The following is a 15,060-nucleotide window of genomic DNA, read 5'->3' as shown; positions in this document are numbered from 1 at the left end:
TCTCGATTACATTTGGAAATCCTTAATTAACAATTATGTTAGAAACGTTATACTTACAATACAAATGTCAGAGTACACACGTTATTTATTAAATTAAAATGTATTCGTCAATTGAACTTTCTATATTTGCGAATCAAATGTTAATTTTTGCTGTTATAATAAATTGATGTGGATAATTACTTGTCAAGTTATCATGTGTGTACAGTCATTGAATGTAGCGTTAGCAATTACCAATATACTACATATTTCAAAGATTTTCAGGATAAGGTATATTGATCATATATTTCAGAATATAAAGTAGTTCGCATTCTTAAATTCCCCTTGACGCTCTGCTGGGGAGGGGGGCATTACAAAAACAAATATATATTGAGATTCGGAGGATACACCGCTTTAAACCAAGTATAAGTGAAATATGTCAAACATGAGTTATCGAATGAAACTAAGGAATACGCAACACTGCTATATCGGAAGAAGAGGACACTTCATCAGCGTTCCGAAGTCAAATGATTTTGTGACCAAATTTAAGAACGCCAGTATGGTTTCCGGAATAATCTGTATCTTCTATATATCTCCATCAATGACAACCCGTTTAGGTGATTTTTATGTTTAAACAATCTTTTACGTGGTACATTTTCGATATTTTCGAACGACAAACTAGTCTAGCGCATACGGACCACAGAGATCCGCAGTGTACCTATTCTTTCGGATACATTAATTGAAGTAATAATAGATTTTATCTATATGCATCTAGCATAAGATGGTAGAACGTACACATCAGTATATTCACTGCTGCTCTGATTTTGTGCTCATCCAAAGGAAGGAACACAAAGTGTTTTTTCCAACATATTTTATTTCAAAATTGCAAACAAGCACACATACAGTATGAAGTATAACAATAATATTATGCATTCAGACACGAAAAATAAACAACAACAAAAACATTTTATGCATTCTCACATTTCTCAAGTCAATATATAATAGTAGTCAACGACAGATAAAGCGTATACGTTAGTGAAATATTTTGTAAACGTTAAAATTACACGAAGTTGTGTGTTGAAAATCATACAAGAAATTCATAAAATAGAACAAAAAGACATCTTCCAGTGTGTATCGACAGCAAAGAATGTGTACATTGTAATAACAGCTGCAGAGGGCATAGACAAACAATACTAGGTGCATGCAAATATATTTAAAAACACACAGGTCCTACATTCAATTTTATTTGAGTAACGGTACGCTTAAAATAGAGTTTGTAAACAGTATCTACAAATACAGCAATCATCAAATTTAGAGTTTTTTGTTTGTGGGACAATAGGATTTAAAAATTCCCATTCACCGTCAATGGATTCTGTTTTTTTTTTAAATGATATTTTTCTTAAAATATCATATTTACACTAAGTGTAGTTCTTTGCACATGTTATGTTTTGAATGCATTTATTCATTTTAGACTTGTATAAGTATAGATTTATAGACGGAATAACATTATTTATGGTTCTAACAGACTTAAATGAATATCCAAGTAGAAAGAATGTCATGTAAATGAACAGAAAAGATTGTCTTGGTAACATGGCATCAATAATTTCTTACGGTATTTGACATTCCCATAATGCATGTTCTAAATTTTCCTCAATATGTCTGCGAAATAAAAAAATGCCATTTTTTTTTCATAACATATGGTATTGATTTGTGTACATCATTTTGCTTTTACTGATATTTAGTCTTTATATTAATTTAGAATGATGTTTAATCTTTTTGTAAGTAATGGGGCTAAAATAATTTGATAATTTGTTGGGTAGTGCAAGATATACATTATTTTTCCAAATGTATCTATTTCTTTTCTCACCCCTGTATAATGAATGAAATGTATGTTCAAATTACACATTTTATTTGATTCATCAAGAGAGATAAAGGTTCCATTATGAAAATGAATAAAGCAGTATCACCGTCTTGGAATGGTCATTGAAATACTTTAGAGTTTAAAACGGATAAATGGCGTGTCGAACCTCACACTTAGTCCAGACATTAAGCTCAAAGAATTGTTAGTCAAATTAAAGAGCAATGTAAGATAACTATAAATCGGTTAACGTTTAATGGGACACTGTGATTAATATCAATTTTTATTACTTATACTGAGGTTTGTTTCACCTATAAACTACAAGTACTGAACGTACCTCAGGTATACACCTAGTTTGGTAGTAGCAAGGAGATTAAGAAATGGTACCTAACAATGAGTATTCTTATCTCATTTACTTCATAGCATGACACAAATGTACTTCGTCCACCCCAAATTTACACCTATAATTATTGTACAGAGGACATTGATGAATTGCTCTTCATAAATACAATTCGCCACTTAAATCAAAGTGCTGCATCAGAAGATAGACATAACGGCATGACTCGTCATAATAACAATAACATATAACAGTCAATTTAAATAAAATGTTACTATATTTCCTAACTCAATTTGAATGCTTGTTTCTTACACGTTTATTAAAATAGACAGGATATGTATTGAGTTGTCCTTAATTATAGATTCTTTATAAAGCTAAATATCAGTTAAATTACCAAGTGTTAATTCCACAAAGAGTTGATTAACGTTACAGGAAACAAAATGGGCAGTGTTTTATAAAAGCTTATACATGAAATTGTTTTAATGTATACATGTTTTTCATTTTATATCCCCGTTATTTGGAAAAAGTTTTAATAGATTGACCGCTCTGATGTACACCGCATCATTATTACCATATTGCACACCGATTGTACACATACGTACATACTACATTAAATATATTAATTTTATCATGCATAGGACAGTCCTAAATGAAACGGCTTATAATTCCATCAACAGCGTGTAATTCCATCAAATTTCAAACATTAGTTCTGCTTATATCTATCAGAAATAAAAAGCCTAATTTAAAGAATTATGGTGTTTTTAATTATGGGACATTAAGTTTTCTTTCACGCAAACCTAAGTTCATCGAAATTTAAAATCGGACATTAATTTGAAATAAAACTCTGTGCATCTTGTGTCTTTTCTTGTGTTTTGTTCACATGTTGTGTTTTATAGTTCTGTTTGTTTGTTTGAATGAAGATTGAATGTATTGTGTACATTGTTTTGTATGTTTAGATATCTTTCCATTAGAATCACATTGCTCATGTTTTATCATAATTTTAAGGCATGCAATTTGAATTTTGCATTTTTAAACTGCTCTGAACACTGGAATTAATTGTATCGGTGATTCAAAAATGCATATTTCATGTTCTGTTGTATGTATTGCCCTGTATGGATAATTGCTAACTGGACATAAATACAAGAGTTACGAGTGTTTATAAGACGTTATTTTCCTGATAATGCGTGATGAGTTTCATTATTCCTGTAGATGACATGTAATAAATCGATTGATAATTCCTACTGTGAAGTTCCTAGCCTTTGTGAATCTCTCCACACCACTTCATGTGTATCTCTCTGTCCGTAACCAGTGCTGTCAATTGTAAATTCAAGGTAGGTACAGTTGTTTTTTATGTCATGATACGAAGTGAATTAATAGAGAATTTTTTTCTAAGGTTTCATTCCTCCACGCATCCCTTTATGACCATACCAAACCATACTAGGTGTCCTTGAAAGGTTTAGTACTTTATTTCATGCTGCGTATTGAATGTCAAGAGAATTATCACTGTTAAGTTCCATCGAATATACACAACAAGGTATACAATTAGTATATTGGGACACACATATTTATGTTGTTTTCGTTAAAGGATCACTTTGTAAGGACATACCTTTTATATGACAAAATAACAGCACTATTACTCTTATAAATGGCGTGTCACTTGTGACATCAAGAGAGAAATGGCAATTAAACATCCACGCATTGTTAACATAAAACGTAACTCATAAATTATCACACTCTTTACAATCATCTCATCTTAAGCTATTTGCATCTTAGTCTTAGTGGTTTAAACCACCAAAACGTGTTTAGGTTTTCTAAGCCTCGCTAAACATTGTATATATTCCACACTAAATAAATATTTTAAAATTTCTATATTTTCTTCACTGGTTTCAAGATACATTTGAAAATCTTCAATATGATCACCGGCAATCGTGGCTTTTAAAATTTTAAAATTACAGAAAATCACACGCTTGACAAACATATCTTTTATAATTTTAAGACTTTGCTGTTAACTAGTATTTCCGAAGATAGTTGTTATGTAGATAGTAAGTACACACATAAGCACATTTCATTTCTTCGTCGTATGTTTTGCTTCTGAGCTGGAGCTGGGTGTCCAGCTCTGCTTATCCATAGACGTGTAGTAAAGGACGTATGCAGCAGATGACTGGAAAACAAGCATAGTTGCCTTTGTAGTTCTTACCATAGTTTTTAATCAACAAACCACGATAATCACTTAAATTCGACTTGGGGCAACAGCGCTTCAGTCAATTGAATGTACACTGAACACATATTGAAATGTTCCACGTCACATAATATGTAATTATTAGTTAACAAACGTGTTTTGGAATAAAACGTTACAATTTATTTTTATAGAAAATAAAACCATGATGATTTAAGCCTGGGTAGACAAGAAGAACGGTTTACTCGATGACTATTGTTTTGGCAAGGGACAAAGTTTATGGCGAAATTTTGCATGATTACAAAAGCACTATATTTGAGAAATTTATTTGAAAAATGAATATGGAATACGGTGAGCATGAGCAAAGGCACACGCAGTATGGCTGCCATAATGCTTGATGCTGACATTTCAAGTTTGATCCTCATTGTCGCTAATGTACTTATATATTAATGTAATTCGTCATCATTTCATTTTCATCTGCAAGTTAAGTTATTTTCACATCCGACGTTCATAATTCATATTCGTGGGGCCAATTTATTCATTTTGAAATATCAAAGTTATCAGTTTGGCAATGTCATTCATGAACATAACAGGAGGATTAAACTCAGTTTGCATTGGCTTTTAAACAACTTTTAATCAAAACCTATTATACACCCAGATGTCGTGTCCAATGTCAAAAGTGGTTAAATTGTACGCTCGAAACATTGTCTGATAGTCAAATTGGTTAAATATGACTGAGAGAGACCCAAAGCCGTGCATAATAATGAGGTCCGGTATGCTAAAGTTTGATATTTTTACCATTGATTTGTTTTACCATATAATATTTTATGATTAATTAAATAATTAACATTTGTAAGTAGTAATGGTATTATTTACAGTAACGGCTATACTTTTTTCGATTTGATTTGTTAATGATAGACGGTTATGTCATTTACATTAAAACTAATTTTAAAATCAAAATTTTATTTTGAAATGATACCCATTGATGACATATCGAAATAATATTCCCAACTATTTTCAATAACTAATAACTTCATTTAGTAACGGATAAGTGTGTTGTTTCTGTTGACTTACACGGTCCATATTAAGACAATGATCCGATAGCGTAAGAAAAACAAACATACCTTGCCAATGGGTTCATAAGCCTCTTGGACTATCGAATCATTAAACTTGTACCATTTCTGATTACACGGGTTTCTACAGCAAGCAGTGTCTGCACATTAACAGAATAAAACATGCATATTGCTGGGAAGCTTAACAATGACCATCATGGTGTATATTAATTACAAATATATGCATGCCAAATCCATTTTTAAAAGTTTTGGTATTAGAAATAATGTCCATTTGCCTTCAAACAGTTGATACAAGTCTCATAACCATCTCAAAAATCTGTTCATTAAACGAGTCACAGGAGAGCAATTTCGAGACATTTGTTACTTGTTTTCATTCAACACACACTTCACAAAATAAACAAACAACTCATATAAATATTGTAAATATTAGATGTTTATACTTACAATGGCCACTGGAAAGAGTTCCAGAATGATTCTAAAACAAAATGTTTGGTTTTATTGAACAAATGTTGGCATACTATTTCGTGGAACAAACAAAAATACTCAAACATATATACTAATGTATATAGATATCGGCAATACTTTCTAGCATTATATTAAATAAATTAATTTAACTCAATTTTAACTAAACTAACTTAAAATAATCGTGTTCATTATACTATCTGTTTTTAAACTAATATCTGATAAAACACATTGCATTGTAAAAATGATTTCACTTTTCAAATATCAAAGATGAAGATTCTTTAATAATTTAAAGAATGAGTTTATTTATTCTAAGAAAATCATGTTTCTAATCGGTCGCGGCCACTGTAGACCTTAAGGCATGATTTGAACAAATTGTGTACTGAACCATAAACTTATATGACATACCCAAATTAAATGTGATTTAAAGTTTCTTTGGAATTCTTTGCATGTATACTATTCTAGTATACATAAATACTTTGTCCCCTTAGTCGTGGTCAGTTTGACCCCGATGTGAACACATTTTGTACAGGACTACTAACGGATGTTACATACCAAATATCAAAGTTCTGGGACTTGCGTTTTCAGTGAAGTGTTTGTTTACTGTATATATAGAATAATAGGTCGGTGACGTGGATGGAGAATGGTTATCTGGCAAGTCGGAGGAATTTATCGGGTGAGCCGAACCATTCTCCATCCACGTCACCAACCTATTATTCTATTCATCCTGTCACAATTACAACATTCGTTGAAATGTTTTTATATTGCTAGTTTTCGAGTATTTTGTGTTTAAATATTTAATATGGGAAAAACCACGCGTGGACAAAAACATTGTGACGTCACGTCATGCAAAGCGCTTAGGCTAGCTTTCATCTTGTTAAACAACACAGAAATCGGTTTAATCGTTATTAATTCAATATACAAAGACGAAATTATGCTGTTTTAATAAAAATGTTTAAACAAACAGTACTTGACATGTATTTGGTATTTTTTAATAGAAAAAAGTATATTTTATTAATAGAAAATAGTAAAGGCATGCACATGCGCGGAGAGCAACTGACGGATATTTGAGGTCACGTGGTCAACTAGCCTAATATCTATTGGGTTATTAGGTTACCTGGTTATCCGGCTGATTTAAAGGAATGTGACAGGATAACAGTATATATCTAACAATACGTTACAATCCAATTATCACACCTCTCAAAATTGTTGGTTCAGAGAAGCAGATCTTTTGAGTGTAATATATTATTTTAGTCTATAATACATTGTGCGACCCTATAACCATGGGCATGGTAAGATTGAACCCCTGAAGAATATTGTTAACAAACGTGGTCACTAAATGATATTACAAACACAATATCAAAGAAAGATATATTTTACTATTTAAGTCTATATAAATTATGTGACCCTTGGCCGTGACTTGTTTGAGCACAGTGTAATGATTTGAACTAAATTTGTAGAGGATCATTAAACAATATAAAACACCCAATATTAAACCATCGAGTCTTGTGGCTCCAGAGGAGATGTTTATAGTTTTAATTCTTAAAATTTTTATATAGCTGAGAACCTATTTATGCAGTGGAGCGAAACGATATTAATACCATTGGAAGCGGGCCAACAAAGGTACAAAGGTTATTTACTGGGACAGGTCATAAAAATCCGACTTGCGGTTTACGAGATGTTAATTTTATGAACGTTTACGTTAAACTGACAAAATGAGAATCACGACAAAACAAAAGATGATCTAAAATGATGACTGTGTTTACGTTGTGGACAAGTTGGCGTTTATGCAAATATTGCCAGCAAACCAACAAATGATCAAGCAAAATACCCAACCACATAAACAAAAACTGTATTATATCACTCACCGACACTGCATACAGATTATAAATCTTTGGACGTGGACCAATAACAAACCGGGAGAAATCCACATCCCTCGTCGGGATATCCACGGGCGCGTCGATCTTTGTCCACCAATTGCCTTCCATTTTAAACCTAGTTAAATTTTAAGATGTCAGGGACAGATGAGAAGGAACCCAAATAAATGATTGACCGCCTGCTCACATTCATTAATGACTTTTAACCCATCATCATATAGGAATAATGCAACTCCAGGAAATTACCAGCAGCGAAAGCCCTATTACCTTCAGAATATTAGGAAACAGATTAAAACATCAGAAAACTTCAGATAGGTAGCTCTGGTTTGCATTGAACAATTATATAGGTTAATACTAATTTAATAAAAATGTATTCTCCTTCATTGATATTTGATTTGACTGGTTATGTCATGATGGTATTTTATATTTACAATTTAATGTTTTCTTTAAAACCTTTGAAAATGCTCAAAGCTTCACATGCTTTATACACACACAAACTAAGTGATTTGCTAAAATACGATAATGTAAAACTTGGATCACTTACCTTTTGAGAACGATAATAAGTATTTGAGGCACTTTCCAAATCTCTAGTTTCATGAAAGTGTCACTGTTTTCCCCGCAGTTTGGGGCAGGCATCAGACAATTTCCTGTAACACTTTTCTCGGCAGAAAAATGCATCAGGCAATCCTTAAATGAATAGAAAGATAAGAACAAGATTTATTGACTGAAAACAATCATGATGGCCTTGAAGCACTAACATGAGTTCAAGGTAAACAAATTGTTGTAGATTTGGTCATTTCACCTATATTTTGATGCCAATATGCCCAAATAAGAAAATTGCATTTATATTATTAAGATAAACACTCTGGCCTCGAAAATTGTGAAGAAGTATATCTAAAATTTGAACGCATGTGACCCAAAGTTGTACTCCGTCTCGATGTCAAAATGAACATTCTGACCAAATTTCATTTTAGTATTTAGTCTTAAGTGATTCCCCTAGACTGGTAAGAAGGTGTGAATTGGTGTCATAGTTTTATCCAATTTGAAAGTGTATCTAGATTGTCAAGAAAACATTCTGACAAAATGTTATCATGATGGGATAAAAAGTCTTGCTTTTAGAGTGGTAACAATAATTTTTGCTTTTAAGCTTTGACTTGGTGACCTTGTTTGTTGGACAAAAGTTACCAGGATTCCAATTCTAGATATTGCCAAATAAACATTCCTTTCAAGTTTCATGAAGATTTAATAAAATCTGTAGCCTTTAGAGCATACATGACTAATGGACTCGGGTGATATTGGTCAATGTCGACAACATTCGTTACGTATCAGTTTCTCTCGTAAATTGAAGGATAATTTCGAACGACGGAAATCTCAACTTACTTAAAACAAAATATTGCACATTGTGTAAATAAACGATATACTCAAACGGATCATTTATTATTATTAATTTATTAATAATTATAATTCATTTGCGACTTATCATTATAAAAATATTTCTTTTTGTTGTTTTACACAAATTTGTAAACACGTGTGTCGTTAACACAGACATCAATTGTCTAAACACAACTAACCGACATAAATTACCGTGAAAGTATGTTTGTCAAACAAGCGTGTATTTATACAGATTGTGTGATTCATTCTAGGGTAAGTGCAAGATTAAACTAGTACTAAAATAGGATTTTACACCCTAAGCCTTGGATTGATCATTTATGGGCAGTGATTCCAGTTTTGATAATCGCATGTTTACATTTGGTTTCTGTTGTAGTGGATACACAGAAAAATGCTATCCATAAAAAATTTCTGGAGCGAAAATGTTTGCTATTTTATTTACAAACGACGTGTGGTAAAGCTATACAGTGTGAATATAAGCGACAGGAATGTTGTTTTGCATCAGAAAATATATACCGTCACTAACAATTACATTTTTAGTAGTTGGAAAACATGTATTGAGCATATGCAAAAGTTGTAAAATTAACTTTGTTATCAATAGTGAGAAAATAATACATACAAATTAAGTATTGTTATAAAACGATATAATAATTTTCTTCAAATGAATCTTAACACGTTTTTGTAAAATACACGGTATTTTAGTTATGAGGTGTATTATTTAAAACTAATTTAAGGCAGGTCCGTTTGAGGCCGTCGGATGCTTCAACACCTAATACGAAATATTATCTAAAGCACTAAAATATCAAAGTTTATGTATAACATTTCAAAGTTTGTGAAAACACATTTTGTGAAATAAAAAAAGTGAAATTGTTTTTTACAAATGTTATTATTAACTGAGTCGTTATACAGCAGTAAATGGTAACGGTTATCTATAAAGCAGTTATGCGTTACTTATCTACGATTTTGTATTTGCATGTATTTATATATTTATTTTGTAATCGTACTTATAGTTGAACAATTAAGATCAATAGATCAATATTCTAAATGAGTAACGTTTACATTATCGGTTTCATTTGATCACTAAATATTGAATATGCAGTAAACTCAATTCACATGTTTATGAACATTATGTGTTGCCAGATCCCTGGCACACCAATCCTGACACATGGTCCCCGATTTCAGCACACATATCATATTATATACCAATTAATAGTACCAGCAATTGATTTACGAAAAGGCTAATCACCAAAGCGGTTGAGCGGTTCAGAGTATCGCATGAAACGAACATATTTCTAACAATAAAAAAAAAATCAAGGTCCCAAGATTTCTATTCTGGATTGAACTGTTTAAATGTGGAATGTTGTTATCTTTCTATTATACGGAACTCACCGTTCAAATTTTCTATAGAAAATTGATTATTGTAAGGCACAAATAAAACACATCTGTGATAGTATTTATTAATCTCTTACTTCCTTTAAAAGCCCTATAAAGGTGCCGATCCGTAATTATTTACCGATTTTTAAATATTTTTTTCACATTTTATTTATAAAGGTTATAAAAAAACATTATATATATGCTATTGGACATTACCATAAACAATGAGCAATACAACTTGTTTTGAGCTCAAAATACAGTGTCCTCCAAGTCAATCGTGTTTACAAACAATCAGTTTATTTACATCGCTGTTTACTCTGGAAAGTGAAAGTGACACAGGTAACCAAACATATATCGTTGATTTTCAACGTTTTCCGGTATCACTCACACAGTAGGTCTCTTCTAAATGGTTAAAAGTGATCTAATAAGTTACTCTCTGCTGGTAAAACGTTGTTTGAAATATAATTAAAATTGAATTTTCTTTCGGCTATTTTTAGCATACGTCACCGCTTTGAGGATACACATCATGTTAGTTGCAAAGTTGTAAACATTTCTTCCAATTATGAAACGGATATATCTTCCATAATTCTCGACAACGTTGCACCTAAGCTGTGTAATTAGCATTTTTTATGTAAGAGTAACTAAAATCCGGTAAAATTAGACCAGTTTATATGCATTATAATTGGATTTGTCTACTTTATAGGGCCTTTAAGTAAAGACGCACGATTTACGACGCACGATAGACGTCAAAAGGACATGGAACGCAATAGCGCACCGTGAGCACATATAATACATAAAAAAACACAACGTTCAATGCACCCAAGGTATTCATGTACGACAGCATTCCAAGGAAAAGGCAAGAACAGAGCCATATAAAAATATGTGCAACCACAAAAACAGACAGATTATTAAAGAAAATTAGATGTAAAACGAACAAATACGAATAACAGTAACCAGATGAAGATGAAATAAAATAAGAAATTATAACTATTGAATTCACCTGGAGTGTACAATAAGTTGTATTGGGTATGGGCAGAAACAGATACATGAATGTCTCGAAATCCACGATCTGTTTGCTGCATGTCCGACACATAATGGTCTTCTTGAACTGACCCTGAAAGGAGCAGAATTATTTGGGTAATAATCGAGTATAGATACTATAAAGCCATTGCACGGCACATTAATAGTAATTTTGATTTTAGACCGATCATCGAATTTAATATTATAACAAATAATAATGTCCAAATTTAAAAATCTTTAATTACTGATTTACCGTAGGCATGCAATACATTAACATCCACCGAAATCTATGCACACATCCTTCGTCTGTTTCGCAATCCCGATAAATTACGGAATTATAGCGTAGCTTTCGTTAAGGTAGAATAGAAAGGATCAGCGCTAATTGTTAGCAATTGTACTGCCCGTTGTGGGAATTGAGTTTTTCAGGGATGTTGTAGGTCATATATTTGTGAAATGGTTATATTTGTGAAATGGGGAATTAAAGGCCCTTATAAAGATAGGATTGTCGTTATTTTGGTCATGATTGTAATTTAATAAGCCTTGAAGTAAAACGATATTATCACACAATTAATTGATAGTATTTAATATTAATATAAACGCAATACTTTTTAACGAAGTCTTGAATCGAAGAAATATTGGTTATTTACACAGTTTGATATTAAATATGTGTAATGGAAAAGAGTATTGATAAGATACATCGCTCCCAACTCGAGTACTGTTTGAAGGCACGTTACCACGGCTCAACAAAAACATGTTCTATATATCAGATTATTGAAACTCCAGAAACATCAAAGTATATTCTTGTTTACACACACTAGTAATTTATATAAGAAAAATGACATTGTGAATAAAATAATTACAATACCTGATAAAATAAAATATTGATATATACAAAACTACAGCTCCCTCTATGGTTAAAACAGACAGAGGAAATAAAGGATCTACATAAGTTTCATAAGCCTAGCTTGAGTATTCTTAAGGTATTGATATGATATTTCTTTAACCATAGAAACTACAACCGTAACACGTGCGAATTCACCATACAGAGTTTTTACGAAACTAGCTTTTTTAGTTTTAAATTATCTCTGCAACTATCGCAACCACATGTTTTGTTTGATAAAAAAACTAAACCCTGAAACGATTTGAATACTTTTCATATGGCTGTCATAAACTTAGGACTTTAAGAGTTATCGCAGAACCCATTCAGAAAGAATGACGATAGACAAACACGGACTTAAATAGCGTGCATATTACTAATATGACAATCCATCTATATACTAATTTTCATAAACGTAGCTAACATAGTTGTTTTAAAATCAATAATTAAGTTACCAATTATATATGTAACCATATTATCTGTTTTCATATCACTTACAATTTTGTCTATGACAAAAACAACTGATATAACTTGCATAGTCAATGAAAAATGAGGCGTTTAATGCGAAGTTCGTAAAACCATTTTTATGGTCTAAATTCGCAATAACGTCTCATCGCCATATTTTTTTATTTTTGCGCAGAAACCAGAAATGAAGATTTTTATAAAAATATTAATTTCCACTAATAAACTTGCATGATCCTATAGGGTGCATTTATTGGGCCAATTAAATTAAATTTAATTAAAATATAGGTAAAATCGAATATCACTTCGGTTAAAAATGTGTTTACATCGATGAGGTTTCCTCGATAGCCAGTCTTCAAATAAGGGGTATTCAATAGTCAAATCGGATGTTTAACATCCAAATCGGTGGGATGTATGCGTATTTTTATACGACGTTTCAATATAAGTTTTCTCAAGTTGTTTAAGGAAGGCAACTTGCCATTTCCTGTAGTATATTTAATCTTTAAAGACTTTCTTCCTATATAGTTTAAAGTTTTCAGCGGTTTTCCGACAAACATTACCAATAGGTTCTTAATATTCGTCAAGGTCAAAACGTGTTCTTTATCATAATTCCCTAATTAGGTCCTTTACCAACATACCGAGTGAAGTAAACGTCCCTAGAAAACTTTAATATTTATCGCATGATCCAAACGTACATACGTACGGACCGAAAGTTATCCTATAGTTCTATGCAGTTACACCGGTAGGGAACTAAAATAACTTTAATTACAACAAACCCTTATCATAATAAGTATACCTTTAACAATCTGTCATGTTCATAAATGACAAATATCATGACCGAACAAAGTAGATACAAGTGATTAAACTTTTTCGAGGGACGGAAGTCTCCTAAGCTATCATTTTCCGTTATAACAATCATACTCAATGACTAGCTATAGAATCGTCCGCTTATGCAAGAGAAAACAAATACGTGCGAATAGAACCATCCGCTTTCAATATACTTGGAAGAGTTCCACTAGGATGGAGTCGTTATTCAGTTTGTGGTCCCGCCAGGAAATCTCCGCTGCCATTTCGTCGGTAAGTCCTTCATTTGTTTGCTCCTGGATTTGTTTTTTGACCTTAACCTGCAATCGACATTGTAGGATATGTATAAGAGTTATATATTTATGATGTATATATTTATGATGTATATATATATATATGCTCGTGAAAATATGTTTCATGTGACCACTCAAGAATTGAATTCGAGTTTATATTAAAATCATAAAATATCATCTATATCTTCAGGTAATGCAGGTAACAACTGATAAAGCCACTTGTGCACTCCGTTAATTACGCGGATAGTAATACATTAACGTTAGAAGAACCTTTTAGTGCTCCATGTGATGCCCTAAATCATGAATACAGTAATAATCAAGACACCCAGTACGTTGTTTAGCTCCTTATGCAATTTGTTCAAGAGGAATGTCCGGACACGGAAGTATTACCTTGTTGAGTCCCTCGTGAAGTCCTTCCATAAGAAATGTAAGAAACTCCTGACAATCCTCTTGTTTAGAACCCGCAAACTTCGGCTGACATCGACCAATTGCCGCCTGAAATGTGTTGTTTAGCTGCTTGAGGAAAGGAGTTTAAAATGCATCTTAGTTTGAGGTTTTTCGTTTTACAAGTATGATGTGCTTTACTTTCTGGCAAGACCATGAACATGAAGCAAATAAACTAATGTCTTCTTTACATTTAAGTGGAGTTGCATAAAACAACAAGAAATATCATGTACACAACATTGGGCATATATGACTTAACCTAACACCTATTTGCAATTTGCAAAGACTGGAATAACACAGAATTGGAACCAAACCAAAATTAAATTATAGTTTACCTTAAAAAGCTCGGGTTTTATACAGAGATGTTCGCCGGACCAAAGATCCTTCACCAGGTAAGCAAATTCATATACTAACTGCCCATGGTGTCTGTTGCTACAGACACAATAATAATTATTTATACAGAATGTTTAAATGGTTTATTATTGTAATTGATATGTCACTTGACCTCAAAAGGAGCTTGATAGTTGATTTCACAATATTAAATGCGTTATCGTGTTTCTAATATAAACTTTAGTATGTATTATATTCGTAAAACCAACTCAATTAATAAAATCATTTTTATGTAAATGGAAAAATTA

The 15,060-nt window shown here is 32.0% G+C and overlaps 1 protein-coding gene across 1 annotated transcript in view; it reads right to left on the bottom strand.

Annotated features, from left to right (window-relative positions):
- Positions 1 to 859: 859 nt before the first annotated feature.
- The window catches only part of LOC127855064 (ubiquitin carboxyl-terminal hydrolase 8-like), a 72,715-nt gene continuing 58,514 nt past the window's right edge, over positions 860 to 15,060 (bottom strand). Inside the window, exons 10-18 of the mRNA XM_052390399.1 lie at positions 14,758 to 14,854; positions 14,369 to 14,473; positions 13,883 to 14,005; positions 11,523 to 11,636; positions 8,304 to 8,446; positions 7,751 to 7,877; positions 5,865 to 5,895; positions 5,472 to 5,560; positions 860 to 4,332 (exon numbers count right to left, since the gene is read on the bottom strand). Coding sequence (XP_052246359.1) covers positions 4,237 to 4,332; positions 5,472 to 5,560; positions 5,865 to 5,895; positions 7,751 to 7,877; positions 8,304 to 8,446; positions 11,523 to 11,636; positions 13,883 to 14,005; positions 14,369 to 14,473; positions 14,758 to 14,854 — 925 coding nt within the window. The 3' untranslated portion in view covers positions 860 to 4,236. The remainder of the gene's footprint in view (positions 4,333 to 5,471; positions 5,561 to 5,864; positions 5,896 to 7,750; positions 7,878 to 8,303; positions 8,447 to 11,522; positions 11,637 to 13,882; positions 14,006 to 14,368; positions 14,474 to 14,757; positions 14,855 to 15,060) is intronic.

The sequence above is a fragment of the Dreissena polymorpha genome, chromosome 13, assembly GCF_020536995.1.
Source record: "Dreissena polymorpha isolate Duluth1 chromosome 13, UMN_Dpol_1.0, whole genome shotgun sequence".
Taxonomy (NCBI): domain Eukaryota; kingdom Metazoa; phylum Mollusca; class Bivalvia; order Myida; family Dreissenidae; genus Dreissena; species Dreissena polymorpha.
This window is presented reverse-complemented; position numbering and strand designations above follow the sequence as displayed.